We start from the raw sequence: 21,901 nt of genomic DNA, 5'->3' as shown, positions 1-21,901 counted from the left end.
TACTTTAGAAAATGATTGGGGAATGGTTGCTGTTTCCATTTCCTGGGTACAAAATATGCAAGTTTCCTACTTGGCCTCCTGGGTGCACTTGCAAGGAGGGCAGGGCTGCAAGTGGCTCTGGAAGTGGGGTGAGCCCTGCAGCCCCTGACATCAGAGCCCCTTCTAGTGGCCTGAGGAGAACCCCGATATTTGCAAGGGTTTTGCCTCTAGAATTCCTGGGGTATAATACACAACCAATAAAGTGCTTCCTCATCTCCCTGAGCCCTGTGACCTTCACAACTGACAGGAAATGCAGAAGGGCTTGAAGATTCCCTGAGCAATAGCCGTGGTCTCCCCTGTGGTTCTCTGGTGGTGGTGCTGATCTGGGAAGGTGCTCAGGTGTGTGATGCTCCTTTTTAATTGACACCTAATGCAGGGGACTGGGGTCCTTTGGATTCTCTGATAATAATCAGGAGGGATTTGTAGGCTTACAGGTGGAGACACAGATTCTCCATGAGCACTGCAGTAAGTGGACCCCTGAATGTTTATCATTGTGAGTGGCAGTTGTTGTTCACTCATCACATGTAGAAAGTATTTGTCTACTTTATGTCTAGAGCCTCCTGTCTTCCAGACCAAGGCTGGTTTGCAGAGGAAAATCACTTGAATGAAGAGGCACCTGCCTCTGCCACATCCTGGCCAGGGGTTGCTGAGCGAAGGCAGGGTGTCTCACCTGCATCTTTTGGGGTTCCTGAGACTTGCCTGTAGCCATCATAGGTGTTCCTGGCTGTGGCCTGCCACATGGCTCTGTCTCACTCATCTCCCAGGTGCATCAGATCCTCAGATGGTCACTGTTAACCTCAGGACCGGGAACCCTCTCTCAAAAGAAAAAGCTGGGGTTCCTTCCTGGCCCTCTGTCCCTCAGAACACGCCTGAAAGGACAGAACCAGGAGATGACTCACAGGCTGTCATGAAGCCAGAAGCTGTGCATTGGGCTCAGTCTGTGCCTTCAGAACAGAGTGTTTGTCCTCAGAAAACTTTTCTTACTTTTAAATGAAGAATGCACTTGCTTGGTTGCCATTCAGCACGAGGTGAGAGGCGCACAGTGGCACTGGTGATGGAGTTTTGAATCTTCTAGCCACGAGTCCTGTGCACACTAACCTTGTCTTAAAGGGCCTAAGGAGAAACAGATTTTCCAAATTTTGAGTGTTGTTGAGCTTCACAGAACAACTTGGTCCCATGTGTATTTCTTTATTCTTATTCTTGGAATGAGGGGTGAAGGCTGGTTTTTCACTTGAGAAGTTCATAGTAGTAGAAAGGGATATCCCCCTGGGACTGTGCCACAGTGGGCAGGTGTGGACGGTGGTTGTCCTCTCCACCCTCTTGAGGGTGCTGAGTTGGTCTGTGAAGGCCAAATGACAATAGAGTAGACCTGTGGGCTGGTGGGAGCTGTGAAGCCAATTCCCATCTGCCAGCATGGGGAGTGGCAAGGCTATGCCAGAGGTGAAATTGTGCATTCAGTTCCATAGACCAGAGACTGAGTGAGCCCTGAGGCCACAGGAGTCCAGCCCGGCAGCACTTGGCGCATCAGCATCTGCCTCTGGACTCAGAGGGGGCTCGCTGTCCTGCACCAGTGCAGACTGTCCGTACCTTAGAATCTAGCACATGACCCACTTGCTGAGAAGCTAGCACTTTGGGCAGACAAACATCAAAACTGGAAGAGCACCAGCTAGTAGTGTCAGGGCCACAAATACAGAGTTCATGAAAGAGGGCTTCCATATACTCACCTCATGTTTACTAGAGAGAAGCCTTCTCATGGGTATGGCTGATGTTCTCTGACTGGGAGACTGAGATGGGACTGGGTAGGGGATGGTCATGTGCCACGTTTAATGTTGCTTGAGAAGTTACCTGTCACAGACTGCGGGTGTGGAGAGACTGCCTAGCAAGTGACGACACACATCAGCTCTGTTGGAGAGAGGATGATAGTGAGAGAGAGGTTTGCACTCAAAGGTGGTCCACCTTTTCTTCCACAGCACAGGAGAGTTTGTGAGATTTTGTGGCCCTACAGCTCAGCTCTACAGAGGAAGGCCCCAGCCAGCACAGGCCAGAAAGAGCCGTTCCAGGGAAAATCGCACAGGCAGCATGGGAGAGGGGAGCGCTCCAGCCGCAGGACAGTGGTTCTCATGCCTCCTGAGCAGCTTCTGTGGAGCTTTTTCCGCATGGTGGTGGTGTGGGGGTGTGGGTGGGTTCTCAAGGATCAGGCTGAGGGCGCTGACCCGGAGTCCAGGAGAACTGACCTGTGGAGGGCTGAAGATGGAGGCTCTGGGGTCAAGCTGGGCTTAACTTCAGGGGTCCAGGTGTGTGAAGGAGACTCTGGAGACCCTCTGAGAGCAGGCAGAGGGGTCTTATCTCAGCCCAGTGAGCAGGAAGGGCTGGCTCTGCGAAGTGGGCATGCACCTGGACCTCTGAGTATTCCAGACCAAGAAGATGCTGAGGAGCAGGTGCAAAGCTGAATTTCATGGTAGCCACGGATCCTGATCCTGGTTTCTCTCAACCTCTCCTCTGTGTTTTAAGGTCTTTAGGAGGAGATGTTAGAAATACAGGACCTCGGGGACAACAGGCCTCCATTGTGAGCCCTGACAGGTTGACAGTTGCCCTGGGAGCTCCCCTGAGCCACTATGAGTGCCCTGTTTGTAGGTGGTCCCTGAAAGTTCACGATCACAGAGAAGTGCTTGTCTGTCCCTGAACCTGGCTACACAGCCATCTCCCTGCCCCTGGCCTGGTCCAGCTTCTGATGATGTGATGCCCACATTCACAGTGAAGTGACAGATTATATAATTCTCTTTGAAAAAGCTCTACTTGAAGGAAAAGTCTCACAAGGGTCCTGGGTTGGGAAGGTCCCCCTGCGCCAAGCACCAGGCTGCCTCCCCTTCTTGGGGCTTCAGGGCCATGTGGAGGCTGGTCATGCAGGATTCCTTGTTGAGAAGAGCTTGTCAGTCTGCAGTGAGATGTGGGAGCTAGGCACTGGGAAGATGTGGTTCTGAGATGTTGATGCTGCTGATTTTACTGCAGTGGGAAAGAAGGAGCTGATGGCCTCACCGCAGTCCTGATGTTTCCCTTCCAGGAATGCTGGCTGCTCCACAGCTTTGTTTTCTGAATCATAGCTGGAGGGAGTGGTGGGAGTAAGGAAAGTGAATTAACTGACTTGTGGGCAGCTGGGTGCTTGGGATGGTGCCGCCCAGGCCTGTCTCTCCCACAGTGTCTGCTCCCAAATGCTGCTGCTCAGTCCATGCAGTGGTGCCCTCACTCCATGCAGCATGTTTGTTTCCGTGGTGGGCATGGGTGTGATCATAGACTTCTTGGGGTCAGTGTCCTGACCAGAGGCATGTTCTTGGATCCTCTCTGTGGCCTATGGTCATGGTGTTGTTCAACCAGAGGGGAATGAAACGAGACCCCATGAGCGCACCAGCACGCACCGAGCTCCCTGTGTGCGTCCCTCACAGCAGGCCAAGGGGATGGTGCAGATGACAGGACTGAGGCCAAGCCCGTGCCCTGTCCAAGGTTAGGCAGCGGGCAGAGAGCATAAGGTTTGGCCCCCACCATGCAGACGTCAGCCGAGCCCTGAGACCATGCTTTGTCGAGAGAGCGGCCATCACCTCTACTCGTGACCTCATCTCCTTGCTGCTGTCTCCAGGATGCAGGAAGTCAGCAGATTGGGTTCTTGCTTGGAAGCTGTGGGGTGACTGTAGCCTTGACGAGCGATGCTTGCCACAAGGGGCTGCCAAAGAGCCCGACGGGGGAGATCCCACAGTTCAAAGGTGAGCCCGGGCTGGGTGGGAGGGTGTGCCCCATGGCCTGTGCTAACACGCTGTCCACACAGGAGGTTTCCCAGCCTGCATATGGCAGGCTTCGGCTCTTGGAGGCTAACAGCACCTTGGCCATGCCCTTAGACTTGGTGGAAACACAGAGACTTGATCTGGCCTGTGCTGCTGTGGATCTTGCCATTAGCAGGAAGGTGGTGTCACACCTGTCTTCTGAGTGATGCTTGCCTGAAAGGAACTTGTTCTTTATTTCCAAGGTTGGCCAAAACTATTATGGTTTGTCACAGAGTCAAAACATCTCTCTAAACCTCCTCGAGATTGGTTCCCGCACATTAAGGATGCAAATAATGACACTGCGTATATTGAGGTGAGTCTCTGGATCTGGACAAGGTGGGGAGCTGAGTGACGCGTGCTGCAACCCTTACACAGCTCAGGGTCAGCGGCGGCTGTGGGCCTGGATCTCTACCCTCCTGGCCCCTTCTCATTGCAGTACAAGACGTGCAAGGATGGAAGTGTGCTCGGGGTGACCGTGACGAGGATTGCGCTTCTGACCCACTGCCAGGCCCTCACACAGGCGTGTGGCTACACAGAAGGTATGGGCAGACCCCTGCTGGGGTATCCTGACCCCAGATCCATCCCTGAGAAGTGCGTATTGTGCCCACCAGTCACGAGGAGAGTCGGATTAAGTTTCTCCCCGGCTGCCTTGAAGGTCCATTTGTTGGACGGTTTAGTTGGCGTCTTACTAGTCTGCAACCAAAAGAGACACCATAGGCTGGGGCTTGAACTGCAGGTGTTGCCACCTTACAGTCTGGAGGGTGGAGCCCAGTGCCCAGGGCTGCAGGCCCTGGTTCCTGGCCTGTGACGGCGCCTCTGGCTGTGTCCTCACAGGGCCTCCTCTGTGTGCCGAGGGAGCTCTGGAGTCTCTTCCTCTCCTTGTTAGGACACCATTCTGTTGGTCAGGCCCCGCCCTATAGGCTCCTGTTTAACTGTCTCCTCAGAGTTCCATCTCTAGACACAGTCACACCTGGGTTAGGGCTCCAGGGTAAGAACTGGGGAGAAAACAGTTCAGGCTGTAACACATAGTTGACATAGTTGGAGTGTGTTCACCCCTGGATGCACACCAGAACCTCTTTGGGGTCTTTACAGACATGCCCCATACTACAGCGCTCCCTTCCCTGTACTGCCTCGCGTTCTGGGGCTGTGCTTCCCAGTCGAGCACTGGCTTCCATGATGTGCTGTCCTTGCGCTGCTTGGGGTGGTCCTGGGAGCGCAGGGATAGAGTGACTGAGGTAATAACCATGCTGACAGTGCTGACAGTTCCTGGGAGGAAGGGTCAGATCACATACCCATAGCGCCCTCCACTGGAGAGGCTGCCATCGGGGGTCCCCTGGCCATGTCGCAGGCTGCCGCCATGCTGGAGTCTCTTCCTGGAGTCGGTCAGGAGTCATGGAGGAGACTCTTTGCTCTTCTTGCTATTCTCATTCTCTGTCTCACCATGCTTCTGACAGTCTCCCTTCTTAAGAGCAGTGCACTGTCTCAGGAGATGTTCCACTGATGTCCGGTTCCTGGACAAGTGTCCAGATGTTTCGCACGTGAAGACACGTCACTTCTGATGATCACCCTGTTTGTCAGTTTGAATTCCAATTTTTTTTTCACCACCTCATGACCTGTATTCCTTACCCTAATTTCCCAAAGGTCCAGAGCCGTCACTCTTGTGGCCACTGGGGAGGATAGATAATGTAAATTTGCTCCCTAATTCTCTGCATTAAAAAATCTTGCATAAAATAGAATACAGGCTGTGTATTTTGAATGTCCCTTTTTGAAATGGGGGCAAGGCACCTGGTATGAGACTTTGGCGCACATTCTAGTGGTGCGTTTGCTGGAAGTCACCTCCTCCTGCAAGTACACAGCATTTCCTTCTCTTGAGAGAACATATGAGGGACATGAAAAGAATATTTTAAGAAAGAAAAAGGAAGAGAGAGGTAAAACACATTATAAAAGGAGAAGGAGTGGGGTGTTTTAAGTGATGGTTGAAGAGCTGCTGTTCCAGGCAGGCCACTGTCTCTGAGCCTCTGACTGGAGGCTGCAACATTTCTACAGAGACAGTGGAGTGATATGTTTCTAAGACCCATTCCTTGCCACAGATGTGATACTGAATTTCCTTTGTCCTTTGGTCTGTGACTGTCTTTTGTTAAATCTTTGACTGTCTATTTGTACAGCTGAAACGATTGTGAATGTGTTGGATTTCAAGAAAGACGTTGGGCTCTGGCATGGAATCCTTACGGTGAGTGTGACGGCCTGGCTCTGCTGTCCTGTTTACCTTTGCATGTGCTACGTGTCAGGGTTAGAGTTGTGATCTGACCCCTTCCTCCCCCATGATAAAGAGAAGCTGCCATTGCTGGAGGTCTTCGGTTGTCAGCTAACATAACCTCCAAAAGCTCAGCAAACCAGAAGGTTGGTAGCTGGTGGCGTGTGTTGGGGGCCACGCTCTGGGGCTGCAGTGTGACCATGGCCTTTCTCAGGCTCAGGAAAGTTCAGGATCTCCCTTCCCATGGGTGGCAGCTCAAATTGTCAAGCTCAGAAACCTTTGTGTCTTGCGTTTGGGTCAGTTTGCCCACACATCTGATTTGGCTGCAACATTCTTGTTTTTCTGTGAATTGTTGTTTAATGAACATTTCAGGAGTTATGCTGCAGGGGAAACATACAGATTTCCCCTTGGTCAGAACTTCAGCATGAATTGTAGAGGCCTCGTTTTTGTTAGTGCTGTGTGAGAAGTGATGGCCTTGTTCAGGATGTGTTCAGCATTACTGCTTAGAGGCTTCCTATGTCTGTTGTACATGTGATGATTTCCACTCACCCATTTTTCTTTTTAAGTTTCTTATGCTGAAACTTTATATCTTTTTTGAAGCAAAAAATTCTAGTAGTTTTACACAAGTGATTGGAACATAACTATAAGAAGTGGGATTTGTTATTTCCTGATAAACCAGAAGTTACTAGAACAAGAGCTTGCAAGCATCCTGCAGACAAAGGTTTGGGGCTCCACCTGAGCAACTTCTTCCCATATGCACCTGGACACTCATCAGTAAGACATACAAGCACAACCCCACATGCACATTCCCCTTGTCTCCTGGTGTTGCAGGAAGAGCGCAGCCCAGAGGACCCAAGTTGGACTTTGGTCCTTCTCCTGTGGCATGTGACATGGCACATCGCTTGCTCCCATGCCCAAGAATCGTTTGTGGCCCAAGTCACTCTGAGCCTCAGTTTTCCCATCTGTCCAGTGGAAATGATGACCTTTTATGAGAACCATATGGCCTCATGTGTAATGAGTACCTGGCCCATCTACTTACTTGACAACTGTTGCTTTTGGAGTTCTTTTGTGACAGTCTTGCTTTCAAGAGTTCTGTGGTAGATCTCATGAATGTTGTCACCAGCTGGTTGCTGTGCTCTGGGTTGCTGCCCCAGGAACTGGCAGTTGCGAATCTCTTTCTGGTTGCCACCTTCTGGAGCAAGGCTGGTCCCTGACTAGACAGCTCCCACTCTTGCAAAGCATCATCTTTATGATGAAAAATGCTTCACACCTGCATGGAGTGGGCAACAAGCCCGAGGTGTGGGGTGAATGCTGACGGTGAGCAGGCTCACAAGTGCAGGGAGGGGCACATGGTCCTCTTCCGGCAGAGCTGCTCCAGAGCTTCTGCGCCCTTTTGTACCACTTCCACCCACTAAGAGGGCAGAGCTGATGGGGTAGGTTTGTCCAGTGTGTCCCCACATCGTGGTTCCTTCTTGCCAGCTCAGAGGGTGCAGCCACAGAGGATGAGGATGAGCCACGTATGAGTCTGGGCTGCACGTGTGAGTGCCGACCCGTTTACCTAGAGAGCTAGTTTTTGTCATCCATTGAAAGAAATAAGCGCTTTTTCCAGGCCCTGGTCTACATGAGCCAGGCCAGACAGAAGAGTGTTCAGACAACTCTCCCCTACTGCTTGGAGTTCAGCGTAACATTTAATAAAGGAAATTAAGTTTGTGGATCAAAATGAATAGAGTACACTAGAGAGTTAAGCTTCAATACTGAAAGCCCAATAAAAAGTGATTGTTCCACTTAAGTTTTTCTAAGAAAAGGATTTGAACTTAGACTCTTGAATTGTATCAGTAGAAGCTGGGGGCGCCAAGACACCCTCTGAGGAGTCACCTCCATGCCCACAGCCTCTTGGAGGGTCATGCCCATGTGGACTTTCCCTCACCACCCCCTGCTTACCCCCTTCATGGGATCCCCACACCACCCCACTGCCCACTCACCCCTGTATCCTGCTTCCAGAGCGTCATGAACATGATGCATGTGATCAGCATCCCCTATGCACTGATGAAGGTGAACCCGCTGTCCTGGATTCAGAAGGTCTGCCAGTACAAAGGTGCGTTGGGGGGCTGCCGCTGAGTGTCAACACATCCCACGATACAGGCGGTCACTCACTGCACCTGCTTCTCCTTTAGCAAAAGTGGCCTGTGTCAAATCCCGGGACATGCACTGGGCCTTGGTGGCGCACAGGGATCAGAGAGACATCAACCTCTCCTCTCTCCGGATGCTGATAGTGGCCGACGGCGCAAACCCCTGTAAGTGAAGGACCAGGCGGGCAGGAGGAGCCTCATTCTCTGGGCTTTGGTTTCCCCTTTCCTAGCGTTCATCTTAGTGAAGGAGAGTCTTACCAGGGCCTCAAGGCACCAGGGCCTGAAGGTCCATCCACAGCCCTGGGGTGGAGTCCTGGCTCTTCTCCTTCCTGATTCTGAGGAAAGGTGACGTGTTAAACTCTTCTCTTTCTTTGAGCTGCAAGACGGTACCCAGTCATCAGATATGCAGCAGTCCCTATGTACAGTTCTCAAGCGCTCAAGAAATACTAATTATGATTATTTTATGGTCCACAGCAGGTTTATTGATCAGGAAATTTAATTTGTCATTTTTAATGGAATTTCATTATCAAATTCTGTACCAGAAACTACCTGGATAAAATAAATGAGCAATTGCACAGAATACTATTAATATACCTTGAGAACTATTTCAGTCAGTTGAAACAGAAACTCTGCTAGCTTGTATTTCATGAGAAGAGCATATAAGCTAGAAGCAAAGTGAATGAATGAAAATGAGTGAATGAATGTTTCTGATCACATTGGTAAACTTTGCGGCATCTGTGTTTCTAAATTAAAGCATCATACACTTAAAGAACATCTGATCTGCAAACAGGTAATTTTGTATATTAGTTTTATAAGTGATTCTTCTGTTTACAGTAGAACTCCATAAATTGTGAGCTGTTTAATACACAAATGGTTTTACCCATAACTCTGCAGAGTAATAGGTTTTAAAAGAAGCAAGGTAAACTTGTATTAGGGACTAGTTTAGCTGATAGGTTCCTAATAACTGTATATCTTGATCTCATCACTCATATTAATATAGAGGAATGTTTTCTTCATCTAGTTGGCTTTAAAGTTCTCTCTTGGAACATGCATGTGAAAAATGGTAGAACAAGTGTCAGACAAGTTATTAAAGTTAACTTCTTCAGTCAGAAAAAATGTATGGTTAAATATAGAAGTTGCGTTTTTTAAATTCTTGAGTTCTGTGTTTGAGAATAATATCAGCTTTCATTGTAACAGAAATGGTAGGTTATGTTAAATGAAGTATTTGTCCATGCTACCTAATTCCACATGTGCCTAAATTGTAACCTCAAAGGCATTTTATATTATGGGATATTTTTAATTGTCCACTGTCATCCCCTCTTTCTGTTTAGGGTCTATTTCTTCCTGTGATGCATTTCTCAACGTCTTCCAAAGTAAAGGTCTACGCCAAGAAGTCATCTGCCCCTGCGCCAGCTCACCAGAGGCTCTCACTGTGGCCATCCGGAGGTACAAATCCATTAACTCAGTGGGCAGCCTGGGGAGGGGTCTCATTCAGCAGCTAACAGAGGCCCGGAAGTCTTTGCAGTTTATCTTAGTGTGAGAATAAAAATAGGACCCAACTTTCAAGATGAGTTTTCATTCTTGTATATGCTAGAATGGATTTTCTTAAATAGTCTAAATTCATTAGTTAGAAACTTACTTATCACTCTGGAGATTGACTGTGATTCCCAGGTCAGTGGAAGTCTGTCTGTAGGTAGGCTGAGCAGTGAACCTCGTCCTGGCAGGTTATGCATATTTTCATTTGCTTGTATTAGGCTCAGGTTTAACTTGAAGCTCCAGTACTTTGGTCACCCGATGCGAAGAGCTGACTCATTGGAAAAGACCCTGATGCAGGGAGAGATGGAAGGCAAAAGGAGAAGGGGACAGCGGAAGATGAGATGGTCAGATAACATCACTGACTCATTGGACATGAATTTGAGCAAACTCCGGGAGATAGTGGAGGACGGGGAGCCTGACATGCTGCAGTCCATGGGGTTGCAAAGAGTCTGACATGACTTAGTGTCTAATCAACATCAACAGAACAGAGTAAACAGATGAAACGAAAATTTTGTGGCCACCCCTTTTCCCTTTTACACATGGTTTTTATGTTGTCTTCATTTTCGGCAGTTCTACACACACTACACAGTAAACACGCTGGTTTTCTGAGCTTTTGAACTATTCAACAGCACTTCAGAGGAATCTGGGGCCTGGGGTCTTCTGCTGTGTGGAGCTGGGCTGCCAGGGCTCTTGCTAAGGTCAGCAAATGCAATGCTCTTGGTCCTAGGTTACTCCGGCATCACTGCCCATTTCAGAGCCATTGGTGCCTAGCAGAGACAGGCTGTGGTTACGGCTCATAAGAGCTGACTTTGTCCAGGGTGAGAAGGGCTACAAGGGCCTGTCTGGATTTGTCAGTGGTTCCCAGAAACACCTATAGAGAAAATAAGCTTATGGTCACCAAAGGAGAAGAGGTGGGGGTAGAATAGATCAGGAGTTTGGATTAACAGATACACACTGCTGTTCACTGAACACCAGAGACATGCTTTAGAGTAGCGGTCCCCGACCTTTTTGACACCCGGGACCAGTTTCCTGGAAGACAATTTTCCATGGATGGGGAAGGAGGGGGAGAGGGACAGGTGGTGGTTTGGGGATGATTCAAGTGCATTACTGTTTATTGTGCACTGTATTTCTATTATTATTGCATCAGCTGCACCTTAGATTATCAAGCATTAGATCCTGGAGGTTGGGGATCCCTGCTGTGCTTAGCATGTTGTTGTTCAGTTGTTCGGTTATGTCCAGCTCTTCCATGCCAGGCTTGCCTGTCCCTCACCATCTCTCAGGGTTTGCTCGAACTCATGTCCTTTGAGTCAGTGATGCTGTCTAACCATCTTATCCTCTACCACCCCCTTCTCCTTCACCCTCTACCACCCGCTTCTGCCTTCAACCTTTCCCAGCATCAGGGTCTTTTCCAGTGAGTCAGTTCTTCTCATAAGGTAGCCAAGGTATTGGAGCTTCAGCTTCAGCATCAGTCCTTCCAGTGAATATTCAGGGTTGATTTCTTTTAGTATTGACTGGTTTAATCTCCTTGCAGTCCAAGGGACTCTCTAGCACCACAATTCAAAAGCATCAATTCTTTGGCACTCAGCCTTCTTTGTGGTCCAACTCTCACGTCTGTATGTGACTACTGAGAAAACCATCGCTTTAACTATACAGACCTTCCTTTGTTGGCAAAGAGATGTCTGTGCTTTTTAATATGCTATCTAGTTTTATCATAGCTTTCCTTCCATGGAGCAAGCATCTTTTAATTTCATGGCTGCAGTCACTGTCCACAGTGATTTTGGAGTCCAGGAAAATAAAATCTGCCACTGTTTCCATTTTTCCCCATCTATTTGCCATAAAGTGATGGGACCAGATACCATGATCGTATTAGTTTTTTGAATGTTGAGTTTTAAGCTCTGAGTGGTTGTATACGTGGAAGATTTCTAGGCAGAAGGTGGGCAAGACAAGGAGTTATTAGTGAAAGAAAAGAAAAAATGGTTTGTGTATGGTATGTTTTATTTGTTTCTCCTTTTTCTGTTTCAGGCTTTTGGTTTGTGGTTTCCGTGAAACTCATATATTTTTTTTTAATTGGAAGATAATTGCTTTACAATGTAATGTTGGTTTCTGCTATACAATAGCATGAATCAGCCTTAAGTATAAAAAATATGGAATGCTTCCTGAATTTGCATGTTATTCCTGCACAGGGGCCATGCTAGTCTTCTCTGTATCATTCCAGTTTTAGTATATGTGCTACTGAAGTGAGCACTGTATATTTCTTTTTTTTTTTTTTTTAATTTAATAAAGTTTTATTTTTCAAAATGTACAGCTAGTGGGACCTGTTCATGCATCTTCACCAGCAGCTGGGGCATCGCCACCCTTGGTGTTTCTGGTGTAAATAACTTGAGCTCTGTGCTTTGAAACCAGTTTAATAAGTCCTTTACTAAGGAGTTCCTGAAGGGCTGCTCTGGCCAGGGAACCACGAATCTTCAGTCTCTCAGAGACGACAGCTGGAGTTATAAGCTTATAGTTGGGAACTTCTTTACAGAGTTTGTCATATGTTGCTTGGTCAAACAAGACTAGGTTATTGAGTTTGTCCCGAACTTTGCCTTTGGACCACTTCTTCTTTTTGGCCTTGCCCCCAGATTTGTTCACTGGATCTTTGTCTTTCTCGGCTGACTTGCCGGCATCTTTCTTCTTCTTGTCGTCCTTGGGCGGCATAGCAAAGCCCGGAGAGCAGCTACAGCCACTGCAGCCTCGTTAAGATGTCGGACAAAAAAAAAAGAGCACTGTATATTTCAACCTGTGTATATATGCATCTGTTTTAAGTTGGTGGTCACTTAAGTTTTCAGTAAGTTTGAGCACATTCTAAAAGCACTCCATTTTTACTCTCCATTTTGTTTTTGATGTCCTGATTTGCATTTTTTATTTTGGTGAGTTGCCTAACTGCTTATTGCGGATGTAGATTTTACTACTCTTGTCTTTGAACCTTCCTTCTAGCTTCACAGGTGGTTGATCCACTACCTTTACCACTACCACTACCTGTTTGCCTTTACCAGTGAGGTTTTTCTTTCATAATTTTTTATTTCTAGTTATGTCCTTTTCCACTTATAAAAGTCCCTTGAACATTTCTTGTAAGAATGGTTTAGTGGTGATGAACTCCTACAGCTTTGCTCTTCTGTAAAATTCTTCTCCCTTCTTCAAGTCTGAATGAGAACCTTGTGGGTAGAGTCTTCTTAGTTCTATGTTTTTCCCTTCAGCATTCTGAGTATGTCTTGCCAAACCCTCTGGGTTGCAGAGTTTTGCTGAAAAGTCGACTGATAGTCATAGGTGGTTTCCCTTGTATGTAACTAGTTGCTTTTCTCCTGCTGATTTTAAGATTCTCTCTTTATCTTTAACCTTGGCCATTTGATTCCAGTGTGTATTGAGGAGATCTCTTTGATTTCATCCTGACACCCACAGTATTTCCTGGACTTCAAGGTCTGTCTTCTTTCCCAGGTCAGGAACGTTCTCAGCCATCGTTTCTCTAGACAGGGTTTCTGTCTCTCCTTCTGCGACCCTGTACTGTGAACATCGGCACGCTTGGCGTTGCCCCAGAGGCCACGTAAGCTGTCCTCCTGTCTTTCGTTTCTTTTCTTTTACTGTTGGATGATTTCCACTGCCGTGTTCTCCAGATGGCTGATCCGTCTCACGTTCTCTAATCTGAACTGTTGGGTCCCTCTAGTGTCATTTTCATTTCTGTTATTCTTTAGTTCTGTTTGGTTCTTTTTACATTTTCTGTGCCTTTGGTGAAATTCCCAATCAGTTGCTCCATTCTCCTCCCGAGTTCAGTGAGCATATTCATGAGCAGTAGTTTGAACTCTGTTTGATAAATTGCTGATCTCTGCTTCACTGAGTTCTTTTTCCGGGTTTTTCTCTTGTTCTTTTATGGCTTTGACCAGGTAATGTCATGTCTGAGGTGCCCTGTGGTTCTGGAGATACAGCACCTGTAGGCAGCACACATCTGTCTGCAGTGCCTCAGAAAATGGTTTACTTTGTGCAGTAAAGTGAACAGAGCGCTGGTGATGACCGGCCTCAGACAGCCAGCAAATTCCCACGTGCTGAGCTGCTCACAGAGGCTAATACGCCATTGTGCTACCTGATGACCCATTTTGGTTTTGATGTGACTTGAAATCACAAACTTCATTTCCATCATACCTGGTAGGAGAGAGGTCCTAGGGGGCAGTTCAGGGTGCATTTCAAGACCAGCCAGGTGCTTGTCATGGTGTTATTTACCTTGAGTTTGTCCAAAACGTGTACATTTGAAAGAGTGCTTTTCAATCTTAGGTTGATTTTCACAGCCATCTCCTGTGATAGAAAGGGCGGAGTCACTGTGGACCAGTTAACCTGTGCCTCCTCCCGCACCTGACACACTAGCCCCAGGCCCGCACCCTGTACCCCTCCAGGCTGTATGCAGCCTGTCCCTCCTGCTGCCCCTCCCCGGCTTCCCGTGTGCTCCCTGCCCGTGAGGAGTTCAGGCTAGATCCAGGGGCATGTGGAAACTGGGGGCTGGTCTTCATCTCTTGGGTCTTGGCCACTGTGGACTCAGTTCTCCTTTCACATGGGAAGGAGAGGTGGAGGCCAAGGAGACGTGATTTTTAGTTTAAGCCTCCGCTACCATCCTCTCTTACCCTCCACTGGAGCCACATGCACACCCCACACCTTCCACCAGCTCCAGCATCCTGTCCAGTTTGCCAGGGGACATCCAAGCCCAACACTTTCTTCCACCAACTCACCGAGTTCCTGCCCTTCTGCCCTGCTGTCCCATCTGACCAGGAGCCACAAGGCCACACAGTCTGGTCATGCCCCTTCTTGGTCCCATCCTCTCTCCCTGTGGCCAGACCTCCTGGTCTCTGGTGTGCGCCTAGGGCAGCATGGCTGAGGCCTGCCCTGACCACCCCGTGCTCACGTGACTCACTGTGATGCCCTCTCAGCATTTGCTTCCTTCTCACAGGCTGGCAGATTCACTGGTGTATTATTGCTTATTCTCTGTCTCTGTCTGGCTGATGGTTGGTGTTTAGTATATATTTTGTTAATAGATGAATGAAAGAAAAATGGAAAATATGTAAAGTGAGGCATAAAAGTCACTTGCTGTACAGTTACAATGACCCTTTGTAATTCACCAGCAGCAAAGGCTGTGAAGAGTTCAGCCCTTTCCCGCATGTCTGTGTACTGGATGTATACACTCACCTAAGCAGAAAGATGTAGGTTTGCATTTTACCTGAGTGAAGTTGTGTAGGGTTTTGTTTGTTTGCTTTAATTTCACTTGACTGACTAGGTGCAGCTAACTGCATAAAGTTATAGTATCATGATCTGATGCTCTGAGAAAGCAGCATCAGCAGAAAGGCCGTGTCCCTACTGCCCACGCCCCTATGAGTCTGGTCCTGAGAAGGGCCGAGACAGGGGAGAGGGAGAAGGCATGGACACAAGTAGGGTGTGGGGCAGCAACTCTGGGGTGATGCTCTGATGCCAGGGAGGACCTGCATGTGCTGCATGTGAGCTGTGAGTACTGGCTGTGCAGGGAGGGCATTGCTCTGTGACGGTGTCATGCTCAGATGGCGTGGTGGTGAAGTGGGTGACAGGGTCTCTGTCTCAGGGGTGAATGTAGAAGGAAAACACATGCTAAACTCTTGTTTAGAACCTGTTTCATTCACCATCCTTGTTTCTTACATGTTCATATTTAAGTTCATTTTCAAGCAAACTTGTGAAAACACTCATATTTTTTTGGAACATCTTCCTCTACAGGCTGTGTGACCAGTGACTAGAGGTCAGATTCCTGTTCTGTCTGGTATCCACGCACATGGCTGTGTCTACAGAATGGTCTTGCTTTTGGAATATGAATTTCTCTTTTTGTGCTTTGTGCTTATTTTTTTCCCAAAACTTGAAGTGCAGTTTGCACATGTAAGAAGTGAGAGGGCAAGTTATTAAGTAAAAACAGCTTTGATCCATTCTATTCATTCAAGTTTTGAGTGGGGGCCTGGGAGGCCTAGTCATTGCTCCTGTGGATTTGGGAGTGAGGACAAACTGGACACTTTCTTAAATATTATAAAGTCAGCATGGGAAGCATTGCAGCACTCACACTTTGTCTACTACTTACTCATAGGATGATCTTTAAAAGAAAAAGTAAAAAAGTGAAAAACAAGTGATTGGCTGCCTTGTCAAGTCTGTTTCTGTTGCTGAGTCCTTCATTCTCACTTGAAGGGTTGGGAGCTGATTTTTTCCTTTGTGCTGTTGTCTGAGCATTTGTGTCCTATCTGAATAACCTTCCCAGGACAGCTTGTTTTGCTCTGTGGTGAAGAAGAAATTGAACTTGCAGTAAAGAGCCGGGAGCAGATGATTGCCCGCTTGGCTTTTGTCCATTTAAGTAGAAACTGGGACTGGGTGGTTGGCCTGTGGTCCTCAGTGAAGAAAAATTGCTGCTGTATCTCCACTGCTCAGACTTTCAGAGCCTTGGCCCTTTCTGAATATGTATCACTCTGTGATGGTCTTCTGTTCAAATGTTTGTAAATCTGCAAGCCAGCTTGTTACAGGGAAGCTGCTTGGGCAGCCAGTGGATCTGGGTGTGGAAGCCAGGAGGGCTGGCCTTGTGAGGCTGCTCTGAGTTGGTCCTGCCAGAGTGGACACCAGGTTTGGTGGCTTGGCACCCGTGGTCATGGCCACTAAGTATGTTGATGTCCCTGTTCTTGAAGGCAGCAGCAGGCCTCTCACCTACACAAAAGGGAGTGTCCAGGAAGGTTCGGGTGCGAGGAAGTCACAGTCTCCTCCGGATTCTGCTTGGAAAGGAGCAGGGAGTCCCTGTGCACTGGAGAGCTGGCAGCAGGGCCCTGGCCAGTGTCTGGATGCCAGTGTGCATCCAGATGAATGTTTAGTATTTTTTTCTCTGCAGGCTAGTTGTAGAATAAAAAATACTGGAGAAGTAGGATCCATGATGCCTAAACTCAACAAGAGAATTACAATACCAGGATAAGATGGATTCCAGTAGGTTGTTTTCTGACTGGGTTTCTCCTTGGTTGCATTTGATTGTGTCTCCCTCTAAAATATAGATGATGGAGCCCATTGTTTAACAGCAACATTGTGATAATGTTGATTGAACTAAAAAAGCTTTTTGTGACCCTTTTAAATACAAGGTATTCTTTCAGTACCATGACACTTTGGCAATTAAAAAAAAGGTGTGATATATATATATATGTATATATGTATGTGTATGTATATATATATATATATATATATATAAAACACAGTAGTTAAGTCAGTAATTCCAAAGAATGGTAAAGATACCCCTGTGCTACCATAAATATTTTCCACTTTGAAAAAGCATCTAATTTAGTAGTTAGAAAGCTGGGCGGAAACAAAGGGCAAAGATAGCAGACGTGGAACTGTCCTTACATTGTAGCCCCCAGGTGAAACTGAAATTTGACGATTTCTGACAGAGGCAAACCAACTAGTGACCCAGACTGAAAAACAGTTAACACAGCCTATGGGGTTGAAGTGGGGGGTTTTCAGAGTTTGGAGATCCATAATCTTATTTTGGCTTCCCTGGTGGCTCAGAGGATAAAGCGTCTGCCTGCAATGCAGGAGATCCGGGTTCAATCCCTGGGTTGGGAAGATCCCCTGGAGAAGGAAATGGCAACCCACTCCAGTATTCTTGCCTGGAGAATCCCATGGACAGAGGAGCCTGGCGGGCTACAGTCCACGGGGTCACAAAGAGTTGGATACTCCTGAGAGACTTCACACACAACCTTATTTTTAAAACATAAGAGATAAAAATACATTGTCATTTTATCTAAAAATTTAGCCAAAAATTTAAAACTTCTCTAACACGAAATAGTTTGGAGATGATAATCATGTAAATTAAAATGACTTAATGAGGTAGCAGTGAAAAGCAGAGTAACCATGTTATCTCATTGTCCTGACCATGTATGTTTGAGTTGATTTTACTGTATTTGGTGTTATACTGAATTGAGCACAGAAGTTTGCTTTGATGGAGACTGAGGTGCACAGAGGGAGATGCTGGGAAGTAGCCTCCCTAACCCCAGACTTGCAGGCTGTCTCCCTGCTGGTTCTGGATGATTGCTCTCTGACAGGGAAAAGTAACCAGGACAAATGAAGAACACATCTTGTAAACAGTGTGTATGGTGTGATCCCTTTTCTGGCTGAGAGAAAATTAAGCGTCTGTAAGTAATAGATTTAGCAGAAAAAAAAAATCTGCTAACTACATACTTACTGAATAGGTAAGGATGTGATATAGGGAGAAACGTTCCTTTGTATGTTACTCAGCTCTTAAAATGGTTTTTTAATGTGGCATGTATTGCTCTCATGGGACAAAACTACATTAGGGATAAAACTACATTAGGGACAAAACTACATGAAAATAACTCCTAATTTGGGGAGTACTATGTTTCAACCTTGTGTCTTTGTTGTCCCGGCTAGCCGAGGGCTTGGAGGATGGCAGTGGCACTAAGAAGATGTAGTTACCTTGTTGAGTCCCAGCAGTGGAAGTCCTCAGAACCTTTGTTGCTGACTTGACCCCACTTACTTGGCATCGCTGCATGTTTGAGCCTGGCTGGCTGTTTGCAGAGTGTTGATGTGTTCACTGCATGTGCGGGAGCTCTTTCTTTGGGCTTTGTAGAAGCATGATCAGCTCAAGGCTGATCATGTCAAGTGTGTTAGAGGCTAAAAATGGTACCACAAATAACAGTGGGTACAGACTGCCCACTGAAGGCCTTCTCCATCAGCTCCTTCCTTGCAGGGCCTCTACTTTGGCTTCAGATGGGATTTTCCCTTTTTCTACCATGGTGGTATTGGCCATTCCTAGCTGTGTGCTTTCTTAGAGTGTGAAGACAGCTCTGTGTGGTCCTGAGATTGCCAGGGTGATTCCTCCTGTAATTTGTGTTCTGTGTGAGATGCATAAGCACACTGTTCATCTTGGAATTGAACCTGGAAGCTGACAGTTGGGTCTGTGGCACCCTCGGCCATTATTTAGTTTACTTGTTTTGATTATTAGAGTAGATGTTTTGAAATTCCTAAGAATCTTGCTTATTGAGATTGGTTCTTCTGCCCTCACCTAGTTTCTCTCCTTGGACTTTTTATTTCCTGCTACTGCTAAGTCGCTTCAGTCGTGACCGACTCTGTGTGACCCCATAGACAGCAGCCCACAAGGCTCCCCCGTCCCTGGGATTCTCCAGGCAAGAACACTGGAGTGGGTTGCCATTTCCTTCTCCAATGCATGAAACTAAAAAATGAAAGTGAAGTCGCTCAGTCGTGTCCGGCTCTTAGCGACCCCATGGACTGCAGCCTACCAGGCTCCTCCATCCATGGGATTTTCCAGGCAAGAGTACTGGAGTGGGTTGCCATTGCCTTCTCCTAGGAGGGTGTTAATGGAGCAAAAAGATCACCTGACTTGGTTAATAGTCCTGGAAATACAAATTGAAACAACAATGAGAAATGCACTTTACTCACCATATTGGAAACAGTTATAAGGTTGGTGATCAATGTCAGCACAGGTGTGTGGAAACGGGTAAGGCTGAGGGCAGCTTAGCACTGAGGTGGAAGACACGGGTTCTGAAGCCATTCTGGGCATGCTGCCTGGCCAACCCCACCACCGTTGCCCTGGCGGTGCATGTCCTGTCTATGAGTGAGGAATGGTCATGCCTGTCTCATGGGCTTGTGTGAAGAAGACATTAGTTACCATACATAAAATGCTTAGAACAGCATTCTGAGTCCACTCAGTGGACTGTGAGTGAAAACAGTAATATTCATTCACTCTTGGTGGGATTACAAAATGACACAGTCTTTTGAGAAGGTGTGTGTGTGCATACTTAAGTCGTGTCCGACTCTTTTCAACCCCAAGGACTGTAGCACACCAGGCTCCTCTGTCCATGGAATTCTTCAGGCAAGAATATTGGAGTGGGTTGCCATTTCCTTCTCCATTTTGAGAAGGTGTTTAGGCTTTATTAAAATTTTAAATGTATATGCTCTTTGACCCCTCCATTCCCTTTCTAGGTATGTATCTTACAGAAATATTTCCAAATGCATACAAATTAAATGAAAGAAAAATGTGTTCATATTATTGAACACCATATAATAATTAAAGCAGGTTAGTTCATTGGTGTGTCCAGGACACATCCTGTGTGTGTTAACATGCACACACCCATGTGGGAAGTTCTTTGAGGTGTTTGGTGAGAACAGCAAGTTGCAGAAGAATGTGCACATGGGGTTCTGCTTCTCTTTGGTGTAAACACATTTGTATGTGCGCATATTTTATAGGCAATAAGGCCAAAAAGGCTGAAACTTCACTCTTGCTGTGAGTAGCGGCTACCAGAGGAGGGAGTGGGGCTGGAGGTGAGCAGAGTCTTAGCCTTCTGCCGTATGTTCTCATGCAGAGCTTGCCGTGTCCATACGAAGGGTATGCTCATGGTACTCATACCACTGTTTGAAAATTTCATGAAAAAACTTACAGTGAACTAAAAATTGCCTAGTCTTCTAGGCCAGAGGCAGGGAAAGTGTTGGGAAAGGAGACAAAATGGTTGGGCAGGGGCTCCTCTGTGGGTCTGAATCTCCACAAGCCCTTCCACTCACACAGGCAACTAAGTTAATATTTCTGAGGCTTGGTTTTCTATTTTGTAAAATGGGATAGTAGCAATGCCTCTGCAGGTTCACAGTCATGAGTAAGTTGGTGTGTAAAGGGCTCAGGAATATCTGGCACATGAAACACCCAGTTGAGCACAGCTCGCAGTCCCTCCATGACACAGCAGGTCCTGCGGAAAGGTGGGGGGACACACAACCAGGATGGCAGGTGTGTGAGCAAGCGAGCAGCAAGGCCAAGTACTGTGCCTGGGAGTTAAGGTGCTTCTGTGCTGCCTTCTTGGATGTATTTTGCAAAGCTGCCAAGAATGTCTGATTTGCAGGGACTCTGTTAAATATAATATATGGCATAGATTACAGTAATGCAGAGTTAGTGCTGTTGGTTTACATTTAGGTGAGTGAACTCAGTTTTCCCATAACTAGCATTTTACAGACATAATTGAAAAATTCCTGTAATAAATGCAGTTCATGATTAAGTGGATCTCGTAACTCAGACAGACTGTATACACTGCTGGGTCGTGAAAGAACTTCTCCCTCCCTGCTTTTTGGTCATAACATACCAGTTCTTCCCATACTTGGGATATGTCTTGGCTGGTTCAGCGTTTTGCTTTCATGTGGATTTTTAAAATAAAAACAGGCGTACCTATAAATTTTATTAAGAATGTTCATTTGCTTGGGCTTTTATAACAGTTCACAGCTCTGGGGTCTTAGTGTCTGAGGTTAAGTTGTCGGCAGGGTTGTCTCTGTCTGGAGCTCTAAGGGGAATCTGTTCTGGGTATCTCTCCAGCTTCTGGTGGTGTCAGCAACCCTGGCTTGTAGACCTATAACTCTTTACTAACTACTTATATTCTGCAAAGACCCAATAAAGTCACGTTCTGGATACAGGGGGTTAGCACAGGAACATGTCTTCTAAAGGGAACACAGTTCAGCCCACAGCAGGTGCTCAGGCTAACGATTCTGACTCTAAACATGGGGTCTTGACTGAGGATGAGGGTGAGGGAGTCCTGGCCCCCTTAGGGTTTCTCCGAGGCTCCTCTTTCATTTTACAATTTTATTAGGGCCTTTGGAAAAGATACAGCCAGAGCAGTATCAGTTCCACTGTTTGGGCTCATTTCCAGGTGGTTTCGTGTGGGTCTTATTATTTGGGCAACTTTGCTTTTGTATTCTTTAGTGCTACTCTTCTTGATTGTTACAGATGGAATAGTTTGGTTTTCAGACTCTTACTTTTTTTTGATTGAAATGTAATTGATATATATGCTTCTTTTTAAAATATACCAATAACTTGATTCAAATACCCGTTATTGCAAATTTTAGCTTTTGTTTCCCCATTTATGTTTTTTAGTTTCATTATAAACCTTCATGAAATACTTTAAAGCCATATGGCAGACTGCTATCTATAGTTTGTATTTTAGGTCCTAAAACACCTTAGGCGTTTGTATTGGGTTGGCCAAAAAGATCGTTTGGCTTTTTCCAGCAATCTTACAGAAAAAATATTTGGGAAATTAGAGAAACAAACGTGATGCTTACCTAAA

The 21,901-nt window shown here is 46.7% G+C and overlaps 2 protein-coding genes and 1 non-coding gene across 12 annotated transcripts in view; 1 reads left to right on the top strand and 2 right to left on the bottom strand.

Moving 5' to 3' along the window:
• DIP2C (disco interacting protein 2 homolog C) overlaps nt 1-21,901 on the top strand; it is a 310,254-nt gene that overhangs the window by 212,808 nt on the left and 75,545 nt on the right. For all 10 annotated transcript variants that reach the window (XM_044927925.1, XM_025264059.2, XM_025264062.2 and 7 more), the window contains 7 exons: nt 3,671-3,794; nt 4,055-4,164; nt 4,288-4,390; nt 6,017-6,081; nt 8,107-8,200; nt 8,280-8,399; nt 9,566-9,680. In XM_044927925.1, the coding sequence (XP_044783860.1) occupies nt 3,671-3,794; nt 4,055-4,164; nt 4,288-4,390; nt 6,017-6,081; nt 8,107-8,200; nt 8,280-8,399; nt 9,566-9,680 (731 nt within the window). The remainder of the gene's footprint in view (nt 1-3,670; nt 3,795-4,054; nt 4,165-4,287; nt 4,391-6,016; nt 6,082-8,106; nt 8,201-8,279; nt 8,400-9,565; nt 9,681-21,901) is intronic.
• On the bottom strand, nt 11,909-12,015 carry LOC112578986. Its single transcript, XR_003103422.1, has one exon. It is a non-coding gene; the product is annotated as a U6 spliceosomal RNA (small nuclear RNA).
• On the bottom strand, nt 12,026-12,535 carry LOC102403257 (40S ribosomal protein S25-like). Its single transcript, XM_044927938.2, has one exon. It carries the CDS (start codon nt 12,465-12,467, stop codon nt 12,090-12,092), a length of 378 nt encoding a protein of 125 aa, XP_044783873.1. The 5' UTR covers nt 12,468-12,535; the 3' UTR covers nt 12,026-12,089.

Source organism: Bubalus bubalis, chromosome 14, assembly GCF_019923935.1.
Source record: "Bubalus bubalis isolate 160015118507 breed Murrah chromosome 14, NDDB_SH_1, whole genome shotgun sequence".
Lineage (NCBI taxonomy): Eukaryota > Metazoa > Chordata > Mammalia > Artiodactyla > Bovidae > Bubalus > Bubalus bubalis.
This window is presented reverse-complemented; position numbering and strand designations above follow the sequence as displayed.